The sequence below is a fragment of the Grus americana genome, chromosome 2 (assembly GCF_028858705.1).
Source record: "Grus americana isolate bGruAme1 chromosome 2, bGruAme1.mat, whole genome shotgun sequence".
NCBI classification, from domain to species: Eukaryota; Metazoa; Chordata; class Aves; order Gruiformes; family Gruidae; genus Grus; species Grus americana.
Window position 1 is genome coordinate 70912567 of NC_072853.1, and position 12450 is coordinate 70925016.

The following is a 12450-nucleotide window of genomic DNA, read 5'->3' on the forward strand; positions in this document are numbered from 1 at the left end:
TCTTTTGGGCTCTTTTTGGGGGAATTTATTCAGAGGCATGGCCCACAGCTGGATGATGGTGCCAGTTCAGTTATAGTGGTACTCCAGCGGTTTAACTCCTGAAAAACCTGACCAAGCCGGAGAATTTAATTCCGCTCCACTGTTGAGATTATTTTATTTCTGCTCCCGCACTGCTGCGGGCAGGGGGCGGGGCCAGGGCTCCCGCCTCCGCCCCGCCCCCGCGCCCTCATTCCCTCCCCAGGTCGAGGGCGGGGCTTGGTCGCGTCTCCGCCCACCCGGCGTGCGTGGCGCCGCGAGGCGGAGCCGTAGCCTCGCTCTGGCCGCCTGCTCCGCCCCTGCGCTCTGCTCGCCGGGAGAAGATGGCGGCGGCCGGGGTGGGCTCGGGGCGGAAGCAGGTGCGGCAGGAGGAGCTGCGGCGCCTCATGCGGGAGAAGCAGCGGCAGAACGCGGGAAAGAAGCGGATCGACTCGCCTTTCGCCAAATATCCTCGGCACAGGGCTCCCTAGCCCTCGCCTCGGGGGCTGGCCCGGCGCGGTGGGTGGGAGGGGGCGGTGAGGGGCGGGGGTCCACGCTGCAGCGCCCTGCTTCCCTTAACGGCGGCCGCTACGTACAACAGCCTAGGACACCTGAGCTGCACGCTGTGCAACGCGCCCGTGAAGAGCGAGCTGCTGTGGCAGACCCACGCCCTGGGCAAGCAGCACCGTGAGGTGAGCGGCCGCTGGCTTCCCGCCCTGCCTGGCGGGGGTGGCGGCGGGGTGCGGGGGGGGGGGGGCGGTGCTGTGGTGGTCCTGGCTGCCCGCTGCCGGGGGGGTACGGGTTAGCCGCTCGGCGTCCGCTGGGTATTTGTTGTTCAGAAGCAACTGGCCACCACGCAAGAAGGGGGAAGGGGAGGGGAGGTTACCCCCGCGTTAATGGGGGCTCGGGGGTTGCTGCTTTTTGAGGTGTACCCTAATAGATAACGGTGGAGTATCTGCCAGGAGAGAGTAGTGTAAAAACAAGCCTGATTGTTTTGCCTTGATTTGTTTTCTTAAAACCTACGTACGGGTTGAAAGGCCAGCGCTTGAGAGAATCGTGCCGTGTCTTTCAAGGGCCGTACTCTTCACATGAAGCTGTTCTCCCCCCTTAGCGACAACTTTTAACTGTCGCTTGTCTGCAGCTCGGACTTGGAAACCCTCCTTGGGATTGCTTTATTACCTGTATGTTAGCAAGTGACAGCTTACACGAGGTTTTTCTTCATAATTTAGCAGTAAAGAATTTGTAAAACAGTTTCAGGGAGCTTGTAACTTGGATGCAACCTTAAACCTGATTTTTTTATCCTCTTAAATTCTGCGGAAACTGAGAGGTTGTGTTTAATTTTACAAATAGTAAGGGAAAGACCAAAAGGACTGAGGGGTTCCTGGTTCATTGCCTGCTTTATTCTGAGTAGATCATCGTGGCAGGGCACAGTGACATGTCTTTAATACTACCACTGTGTTTTAATTTTAAAACACTTAACGTTCCAGGACCTTAAGATGAGTCCATCCTTCCTGCTCTTTCCTCCAGTGTCTTACTGCTGTAAACGTCACTGATCTTGGTCTTTCCTTTCTCACTTGTATGGCCTCCCTTGTGCAAGTGCCAATTCTCTGTCCCCATGTCACATCATTCAAGAGGCTGACAGAAACATTGGTCTTGGTTTTGGTATCTATGATGTATCCACTATTTCAGTGATCTTTGTTCTAGAAAGATATTTCATCACTTTAATGAACTGTTCTAGAAGTGCTGTATTTTAAGCTGCAATCCAGAAGTTTCCTGCTAGGAAAGCTTCCTGAATTTTGTACTACTTTACAGAGAGTTGCAGAATTAAAAGGCACAAAGCAGACAGCAACTGGCTCAGCTGCTAGCACATCGTCTCATCCTGTCAAGAGGAAAACTGTTGACACAGAAAACACAGAGTTAAAGAGAGTAAAAGGTAAGGAGAGAAAAATCCTTCTCAAGCACTTGCCAGAATCCAGCCACTTTACATCTGCAGTGTTTTGTTGTTTGTTTTGTGTTTGGTTCCCCCCCCCGCGCCCCCCCCCCAGTGGAAGTGAGTTTGAATACACAAGACTGTTGAGTTAATGTCAGCGTGTTGCTACTGAAGAGGGGATAAAGTCTGTCTTGCTCTTTCTCTGTGAGTTCACTGATGAAGAGAAAACTGCACTTTTGGTAGTTTACCTAGTTTTCTTCCGGGTTATTTGGCTAACTTAGGTCATGGAGCTGTGGGCTTGGTCCAAACAGAACCAGAAACAGTGTAAGTTAAACAGTAGAAGCACTTCCCCAGAAGTGCAGTAATTCATTTTCAGTGGGATCAAGCCACTGGTTTACTTCAAACCATGCATGAAAGTTCATGCTAAAGGAAAGACAGTTAATTTTGTTCCCTTGGTGCTGCTAAACATATAAGTATATGAAATATATGGAAGTGTGCATTTGTGAACTTGCTGCTGTAGTACAAGTCTGTTTGAAGGCTATTTCTTTTAAAAGCATGAATTGTAAGAAGTGACTCTTGGCTGTTACAGGTACAGACGAAAAGCCACATACATCTACATCTGGGTAAGTAGATCTTATTACATATGAGTTTTTTGTAGCTGTACCAACTGCTGCATTCTCACCCTGTTCTTCCTCATCTCTCATTCCTAGCCAAGGGTAAAGATTCAGAGAAATGGCAGATCCTTGCATTTGCTCGTTTTCTAACGTGGGTGTATATTCCTGAACATGGTAGCATTTTCTTCAGTGCAGATGAGGAAATCATGGTGTTAACTCTAGTGTGTCTGACAAAACAGGAATTCTTATATCAGACTTTTAAGGATCAATATGTGGTGGTATTACACAGTTCGCTAGAATGAAAAAAGCTAGATTGTGGCACGCACTCTAATCTTTAATGATAGCGTACTGCAGAAGAGATGGTAGTCTGAAATTAAGACAAATTCAAAATGTATATTTAAATGTAGTTTTAAATTATATTTATTTACAAAAACTACTAACAAACGTCATCAACAGATCTTTATGAAGACATTTTTATCACTTAAAATTTGTGTAATTGCATATCATGCAGTTGAACTCTCACAAATCTAGGAGTGTATTTGACTTCAAGGGATTGGGTTAAGCATCTTACTGCCGCTAAGGATTTCTGATGGTATATGGACATCTTTGTGGGGTTGGTAGATGTCACAGGAGGACTGCAGGCCTCCTGTACACTTCTTCACGGGATAAATTATTGTTATCTCGCATAGATACTATGTGCTGTTATTTTGACAGTAGAAGACACTTACCTTGTAGAAATTTTAAGTGTGTGTGCAAAATTAACAGTTGAGAGGTTTGTTCATTATTAAACTGATGGATGTGATTATTTTAAAATATAACCTGGAAAAATGTTTGTCTTGGAGGCCTGCCATTATTCTAAGTAAATCTGGGTTTTCTCATTGCTGAGCCTGTGTCGCTCTTCTAAGCTGCAGTTCTGAGTAGCAGTAGATACACAGAATAAGTACTTGTGTTATACATGAAGGTTAGCAAGGTTTACGTGACGTTAGTATGACGGCTGAACTATGAATTTTGTATTTAATGTGTTCACAACAGGCATACTGAGGCAAATAACTTTCAATGTGGAAATAGAATTACCTAAGCTGCCATAATGCACTTTGTTATGGGATATTTTTATTAATGTTTCTGATATTTAATACTCACAACAGTAGAACCGAAACGTTTTCAGAATTTAACCTGAGGAACTTCAAATGAAAGCAACAAGTATGTGCTGCTGTTGAGGAGGTGGTTACATCAGTAGCCACACAATTTAGGGTATTGCACAATACCCAGAAGATTGAATAGGCTTCAGATGTGGACTGTAACTGACTTTTGTGAAGTTTGAAATAGTTATTTTGCGTGTTCTTTACTAGGCTACCGGCAGATTTTTTTGATGAAACAGAGCAAGATAGTGGAAGTGAAGAGCTTTCAAAGAGTCCAGGTCCCAGTTTATTGTCAGGAAACTACGATGATGATGATGAAGAGGAAGAGGAACAAGATCAGTCAAATAAATCTTCTGTTGTGCACAAAACTGAAATCCCACCTCCAACTCAAGAAGGAATAGCTAATTCTCTGCCTGCAGGTAATGCTGACTGAATTAGTGATTCAGTAAGGAGAAGCTGTGTTTTAGCTCTTGATGGAAGGGTTGTCATTTATTTTTCTAATTATTGCTATTAGCTGGTTGGGGTGTGTAATATTTGAAGTAGAGAAAGGAGATTCTTCGCTAGTTACTGTGTGGTGTTTTCTCAGCATGCTTACTGATTTTATGTTCTAATTATTTGAGGCTGTCAAGTGAAACAATGTCTGGCTGTTCTTTCCTTGATTCAATAAGGTATTAATTATAAAATTCTGACCAGACAGGAATTTAAAAGAAGCTTGAACCGTTATTCTTTTTGTTCATAGGCTTCTGTCCTTTCTTATAGACTTCTTTGACAGCAAAACTACAGCTGCTCCTGTAGTTTCCCATTCAGGATCCATACAGAAAGCAGAGATACAAGAGAAGATAGTGGAAAGGTAAGCAGTCAAATCAAATATTGATAGATTTGGGAATTGTAAATAAACATTATTCTTCCAGGAAATACAGACTGTGATCACTTAGAAATCTGTCATATTGTTAACTAGTATTCAGAATAGTTTGTATATATGTCAGCCTCTAGCATTATTTCTGACAGATATTTCGCACGCTGGGGGCAGGATAAGAGATGGAGCAATGCCAGGCAGTGTCTGTAAGGCATCTCTTTTTGCAAATTTTAATGCAGGATACTTGGAAGCTTAATGTCAACCACTGCTTTTACCTGTTTAAAGAAAACCATTTGCTGCTTCTGTAGTAATGGTTCAGCTCACTTGAGCACTTTTTTAGACAGTGGTTTAGTCTTTCCAAAGTAGAGACTGTGCTGTTAAAATGCTTGGGTGCTCAGCACACTAGAAAGAATAGTTTAAGAAGCCTAAGCTATAGCTTGTTTTGACAGTGAGATTTAAACCTGTCTGTGTGGTTCTTTGTAACTTAGGTAAGACCAAACCGAAAAAGCAAGTTTTGATGGTTGTAGGTAAAACTCATGGTGTAAAAAAACTTGCTCCATTTCTAGGTCCTTTTTATAAAAGATTATGGATTTTATTCTTGACTATTTTTAACTCTACAATAAAGCAGGTTGTAAAGTGTTAACTTAGGATAATATTAATCAAATGTTTCAGGAAAGAAAACACTGCCGAGGCTTTGCCGGAAGGTTTCTTTGATGATCCTGAAGTGGATGCAAAAGTAAGTGAACCACTCTTTTTATGCTGCTGGATTTTTTTCTGCCAGTTGTAATGATTTTCTGAGTAGTAAGGATGTTTTGCAAGGTAATTAGTCATACGAGAATGTAAGAAATGCCTGAGCAGTTCAGGGCTGACCAAAAGTTAAGCATGTTGTTAAGGGCATTGTCCAAACACCTCTTAAACCCTGACAGGCTTGGGGCATCAGTCACCTCTTTAGGAAGCCTGTTTCAGTGTCTGACCACCCTCTCAGTACAGAAATGCTTCCTCATATCTGGTCTGAATCTCCCCTGGTGCAGCTTTGAACCATTCATTCTGTATTAATCAGAAAACAGGAAGAGGGATGTAGGCAGGCAGGAAGAGCTGCTTAAATCGTATCTCAGAAGGTATTTTTGATTGTGGTTCTTTTGTGGCTCTTAAGGAAAACCAAAGAAATGTTACTTGTTGGTTAAAATGCTGGACTGAGATTTGGACAATTCACCTGTTAGTTTTATTTCTTTGAATCATCCTGGGAAAAGCATTTCACCTAATTCATACATGCCATTCTGCTTTGTAATTGAGGATATAAAAATAGTTCTCTAGTGTCCTTTGAGAGATCCTGTTGAAAAGTGTTAAGAGTTACTATGTGGCTGATACTATACATCCTGTTAAAATGAAAATAGCTAGATTATGGCATACACTGTAATCTCTAGTACTGGCATACTGCAACAGTGAACTTGGTCTTCAGTGCTCTTGTCTTTTACAATTATGGGGTTTTTTTAATGCTCAGCAAAGAAGAGAAATGTGGGTGTTCAACATATTTCTCAAAAAACCCCGTAACTAAAAATCTTGAAATTTTGATCAAAATCATTCATACTTCCTTCACCTTGCACAGTACCAAATGATGACCAAAATAAACACTGATACTTGGAATACAAACCGGTTTTGTTTGTTTCTTTTGTAAAATCTGCTACAGATTTGATGGCTGTCCTGCTTTCTTTATTGAAATAATAGTGTTGTAGGCTCAAAGTCTTTTTTTGTTTTCCTTGAGGATATTTCCCTATTGTTCACACTCTGGAAGGCTGCTGATGTATTTAAATTTGATCGTGAGGTCAAGCCATGGCTTCTGATTTGGACACCTTCCAAATAATGCTGCTTTATGTTCAGTTAGTCCCACCGTCCTAATTACAAGCTTAGGTGTCTCTTAATTGCTCTGGTAAGATTCTTTTGGCACCGCTCATGCCCACATGTTGGCATATGTGAATAGTTTTGAATATTGAAATATGTAGCTGAAAAAGCCACAGGTTGGTTTTGGTTTTTGGGGGGTTTTTGTTGGGTTTTTTGGTTGGTTTTTTAATATGACTAATTGGAGTGTTAACTTTTTCAAATACTTAATTTCACCATGAGTTGGGAAGCTTGTACAAAGTGGGAATGCCTAGCAGGCAAAGGAGAATCTGCTTATATCTGTGAGGACACTGGTTAGTGATTTTTGTTCTGGTTATTGCCTCAGCTGGTAAAATTGACAAGTGGATACATGTTCCAATAAGCTCTTCCTTGAATTGCTTGCAGGTGCTCTTCTTTTTAATCAGCCCTTTCTAAGTTTAGCTAATATGCAGGGGAAGGAAAATGTTTGTGATGTTGCTTGTATTGAGATGACTGCAGTGATTCTGTGTTGGAATCATACACAAAATAATTATTTTCATAACTAACAGTGAGCATTTGGAAGGGAGATTGTGGGCTTGAAAAATGTTGGTTCTTTGCGTCAGGAATTTATAAAGCATATACATTCTGGATTAGATAAATATTTCAAGAAAAATAATATCTTTAGTGTTTAAATTTATTGTAAGAAATACAAATAATTATGAATTACAAAAGACAACCACAATGCATAATAACACAGTACATACACATATGATAGAAATAATCACAGAACAGAAAAATGAAATGATGACTATTACTTCCCAGTATGTAGTTTCCTTGGAAGCTTCTAATTTATTCTATAAACTTAATTCATACTACTGAATTTTGTATAATCGTTCAGGAACAAAACATACCAAACTGTTGTCTTTATCATGATGATGACTGATGCGTTACCAGAAGAGAGGAATGAATAAAGGAAAAATAAAACTAATGCAAAAAGATGGTGTCATGAATTATTCTGTTCAAACTGCTTAGTTCTCCTAGCTATATAATTTCCACCCAGTCCAGAGCCAGGCATAATCTGTCATATAACATATGTTATATGCCACATCTTCCAGTCTTGAATTGTGGAAGTTTTGGCTGCACAGGTAGATTATCTTGTTTATTTGCTTGTATTAAAAGCATAATCTGGGTTTGATTACCTTAGTTGTAGATCTTAAACGCATTCTTACAGCTACTACTTTTTCAGTCATATTGCCTTAGTAATTAATGCCATCTACCACAAGAAAAAAGCTTTGCATGTTGTTAAAATTGGTATGTAGCTGTACTATTTCTTCTCTTAGCCAACAAAATTGGACTAGATTTGAAATATTTTCAGACTATCTAACACCAATCAGACTAGTTACTGAATCATTTGATATTTTATGTTATGCCAAAGGCAAATAATTCACTGCTTTTTGGCTTGCGAGACAGCTACTGTATGCGATTGAACAGGCATCTTGGAGGAGTTTAAAAGTTATCACCTGACATAGCGAAATTACAGACCATCAGATTAACACTTAGTCACTTCTGTTACTCCAAACATTCCACACCGTCCATTCTTAGTCAATTAGTCTTTAATGCTACAGTCAAGGATGTTGTTTTAATCCAGGAGTAGAGTCAGATTTTTCCTTCAAAACCATTGTGCAGCTGCACACTCTTATTCATATACATTATTTAAACCAAAGTATGTCCAGCAGGCTTTTCTGGGAACACAGCATGATTTGTCCTATTTCTCCAGGCATTTTACAGTGCCCCAAAGAGTCACTAGACGTAAATTGTTAATAAGCCTGTTTTTTCATCTTCCTTAGGTGCGAAAAGTTGATGCTCCAAAGGATCAGATGGACAAAGAATGGGATGAATTTCAAAAGGCAATGCGACAGGTCAACACAGTAAGTAATGGAATCTATTTTTATTGATTCTAATTACTATACACAATAAGGAAAACAACAGTTTCATGCAGCTCTGCAGAATGACTGACATCTGCATTTGTCAGCTGGTTGTTGCAATGCAGTGTGTGGTTAAATGCACTTTATAAATGAGCAAAAGGTTCTTTCTATTTTTCCACTTAAGGGAAATTAAGTTGAAAAAAATTTGGATCAGGATCCAGTCGTCAATATGTATCTAGTTACATTTGTTAAATTGTATTTAAATAAGACAGCATATACCTAAGATCAGTGTCCTGTATCCAAACAGGACATAATTGTGGGTTCTTTAGATGAGATATATTCATATTTTAACCTTGAAAAACACAAAACAAAACACCACCCATTTGTCTTTTTCAAAAAGGATCTATAAAGTGTAAGTAACCTGGGTTTTATGGTTAATTTAAATGTACTGGAAAGGAACCCCAAAATTTGGGAAGGTGACAAAAGATTTTGTGTGTATGACACGTAAGTTGGCCACAATTTTTCTGTACTTCCATTTTTTTACTGTTTAGCATCGCAAGGAAAGTCTTCCTGGAACACATTTTTATCTGCCCTCTTGTCCAATATGAAACTGTCACTAAAGATACCTGGTGTTCTCCATCTTCCCCTAGAGTATTTGGTAGTTTTTAATTGTAAATAATTGCTATATGTCAACTGCTAAGAAAAGTGGTGCAAAGAAATTTATCATTGCTCATTTTAAAGCGGTCAGCACTATAAACAGAGCGAATGTTCATACAAAAGCAGTGGTGGATACATTTTGCTAGCATTAGCCATTCAGATAATTCTTCAGCTTAGAAGGAATCTTCTCAGTTATGCGTGGACCACTGATTGCATAGCATCTCCCAGACATTCAGATTTGAGAAAGTATATGCTGAAAAAAATAACAGGTTAGAAATACTTCGGGATCCAGTGGGAATATTTAACCAATACTTTCAATAAGCGTGTGTAATTAAGTCTCAAGCATTGGGATAGAGCTCCTGTTTCAACCTCAGACTTTGGATGCGCGTAGTTTGTTTATGCTTGGTTTCAAATAGTAGTGTATTGAAAAATTCAAACGGTTAACCCCAAAGCAGCCTGACTACGTTTAGTTTTAAGGAAAAAAAAAACCAAACATTTCCATTTCAGATTAAACCAGATAAGTTTTTTTTTTTTTCTGTATTTGCCTCCAGAGTCTTTTGTGAAGGTGGGAGTATACGATAGGAGATTGACATTGACTTAAGGTAGAGGGGAGGAAGGGAAGACACAGACATCAAAAAGGAACAACAGTGGAGTTCAGGATGAAGGAGACTTTTCTTAGTGCTTTTCTGGTTTAGATTTCAGAAGCAATAGTGGCAGAAGAGGATGAGGAGGGACGACTAGATCGTCAGATTGGAGAAATTGACGAGCAGATGTAAGTAGATCAATTTTTCCTCAAACTTTCTGTTCTCCAGCGGTAATGGATCGCTATTTGACTAGAGTGATAAAAACATTTGTAATTTTAATCTTCTGTCATACTACCTTTCATTAATCACCTAAATATTTGAAGGACAAAGAGAGACTCCTTCAAATTGCAGAATGATACCTAATAAAACCATGAATTTTGGTGCAAAGTCATGTAATTATTTGCAAAGAGAGAATGTGTTAGAATCAGTGAAAGTACAGCAAGCAGACATGGGCAAAATAAAGCAATAGAAGGCAAATTCTTTGAACAAACTGTCCCCCTTCCCCCTGTCAAATGTCTTAATTTGTATTTCTCTGTGAATTCTGATTGAAGTAGAACTTATGGGAACATTTTTAAAAAACAAGGTCCAATATTCTGCACTACAGTTAACGTTTCAATAGCGACATTTGTGTTTTGACCATCCGTTTGCTGTACTGAAAATGTCCTGTTCTGTGCCCAACTCTCCTTGTTTCTAATAAAAGTTTACTTAAAGGTTTTGTTGAATGATGCACTTAATTACATGAAGTGGGGTTTTTTATTTTGTTGGAATGGTAGGTGTAGTAGTTGGATAACCATTAGTTTAAACTTTTAACTAACCTGAAATACAGCTTAGTGGAACAGATTGTTACCATTATCATGTAGCTTAACATGTTGATTAACAGTGGTTATGGCAATGGTAGCAATTGAAAAGAAAAAGATGAATTCTGATTTTGATGAACCTTGCAGCAAAAAGAAGACACTAAAAGTTAAAACAACACTTAAGCCATCTGGACAGATTTACATGCTACAGATAATCAACATAGAGTAACAATATCATTGGGTTCAAACTGAGCTTTGGTAGTACACTGATGTCTTTTAACAGTGTTCAGGTAATTTTGGAGAGGGCTTGTGCTAAACCTGGTTGTCTTTGAGCATTCTTTTTTCCCAGTTGCTAAGGATGCTATAGTAGAACCAAATTCAGAAATTTGTAGAGAATTTCAAGCTTGTTACTGTAATTATTTTTCCCCCAAATAAATGCTCCAAATAGATTTTTAAAGACTGGGTTTGTAGCTTTGTTTTCTGAGTATATTTAAATCCAGGCTATTTCGAATTAAATTCAAAATCAAATTAATTCCAGTGACATTCATGTTTTTCTTAGCCTTTAAGTCTTCAGCTGTGACTGCCTGTAAGTAATCATCTTGCAGATATGCAAGGGGAAACAGGTTCCAGATAATAATATTTCCTTGTTGACTCTTCCTAGCAAATAGGAATGAAAGAAGCAAAGGAGTATTTAAATCAGGCTGATACTACTTGGCATTTTCAACAAAATCCCCTGTTAAAATGACTAGAATAATTGTTATAAAACATATTTCAAGGACAGAACTTTTTAAGTAAATGAAAAACTGAAACTTGTGGGCTGTGTTTACTTAAAATGTTCTGTTATAGCACACAGCAAGCAGATAAAGAATCTCAACTGCTTTTTTATTTTCAGAGATTCCACCATTAAGTTATCAAAATTGATAGCCAATTGATGTCTCGCCTTCCTACCATATATGAAAACCATAAGTGGAAGAAAGAATGGCATCTGTTCTTGTGTGGAAGTGGATATTGGTTCTGTGCTTTTTAGAAAAATGATTTGTGGTGGTATTGCAGTTAAATATTTGGATTAGATCTCATTGCTAGAGAATTGACCACATGTCTCCTCTGGTCTGTTTCGACCTGATTAACACAGAGAAGGTGCACTAGCATATTGAAAGCATATTTTTTAATTGATGGAAAACTGTGGAGCGTTTTTTATCCAAAGTTGGAGAAGCAAAATCCATCACTGTAGAAAATGCAATTGATGTGGAAAGGCCACAAATGTTAATAGGTGGTTTATTTTTCAACAGTGAATGTTATCGCCGTGTTGAGCTTTTGCGTAACCGCCAGGATCTGATGAAGGAGAAGTTAAAGGAAGCCATGAGATTACAAGCAATACAAGAGAAAGACGATGAGGCTGTTGGTAGCGAAGATGAAGAAGAATTGCAGGATTTGCTGTCTCAAGACTGGCGGGTGAAAGGGGCTTTGTTGTAGCACTTCTGCAAGGTGGTTGATACCCTCTTTATCTGTGATGTCACTTCCATTGTTAGAAGTGAGACGCTTTTGTTTAAATATTTATTTAAAGAGGATTGTGAGATGGTAAAGAGCCAAGTGTATTAAAAAAAATAATCTTTGTAGATCTACAGTGGTGTATTATTTGCTGTAAAAACTGTACATTGCAAATGTTTTACAAGATTGAATGCACCTTTCCTATTAAAATTATTGGTTTCCTACCAGAGGTATTTTAATGAGATTAATAAGTAACTGAAGAATCTCTAAGGTTTTGGAAGCATTAGATATATCTGGTAATTTCGAGACTTGGGTTATTGTGTATAGAAGTAAAGGATTTGCAAAAGTGGTAGTGTACGGAGTTTTCCCGGACTGGGGGAAAGGAAAATGTTATGCATTTATGTTATCTTAAATTTTGTAAGTGCTCTTCCTTCCATTGCCCTAGCTCCCAATAAAATACGTACATTTTTTTCAGGATCTGTTACAGTTTCTCTGTGTATGTAAGGACTAAGCTCAGAAACATTGAGCTTCTCCACAGTGTATACTCTGATGTGCCATGGGCAGTGTTGAATATTTTTCTTGTTTTGCTTA

General features: G+C 39.0%; 2 protein-coding genes across 3 annotated transcripts in view; one reads left to right on the plus strand and one right to left on the minus strand.

Annotated features, from left to right (window-relative positions):
- The first annotated feature begins 314 nt into the window (after positions 1 to 314).
- Positions 315 to 12336, plus strand: ZNF830 (zinc finger protein 830). The gene is made up of 10 exons (XM_054814523.1): positions 315 to 481; positions 608 to 707; positions 1828 to 1948; positions 2535 to 2568; positions 3909 to 4117; positions 4458 to 4548; positions 5227 to 5290; positions 8256 to 8336; positions 9686 to 9762; positions 11661 to 12336. Exons 1-10 carry the CDS (start codon positions 360 to 362, stop codon positions 11842 to 11844), a joined length of 1083 nt encoding a protein of 360 aa, XP_054670498.1. The 5' UTR covers positions 315 to 359; the 3' UTR covers positions 11845 to 12336.
- Positions 8344 to 12450, minus strand: part of LOC129202208 (poly(rC)-binding protein 3-like) — a 533188-nt gene continuing 529081 nt past the window's right edge. For both annotated transcript variants that reach the window (XM_054814520.1, XM_054814522.1), the window contains one exon: positions 8344 to 9243. In XM_054814520.1, coding sequence (XP_054670495.1) covers positions 9183 to 9243 — 61 coding nt within the window. In that variant the 3' untranslated portion in view covers positions 8344 to 9182. The remainder of the gene's footprint in view (positions 9244 to 12450) is intronic.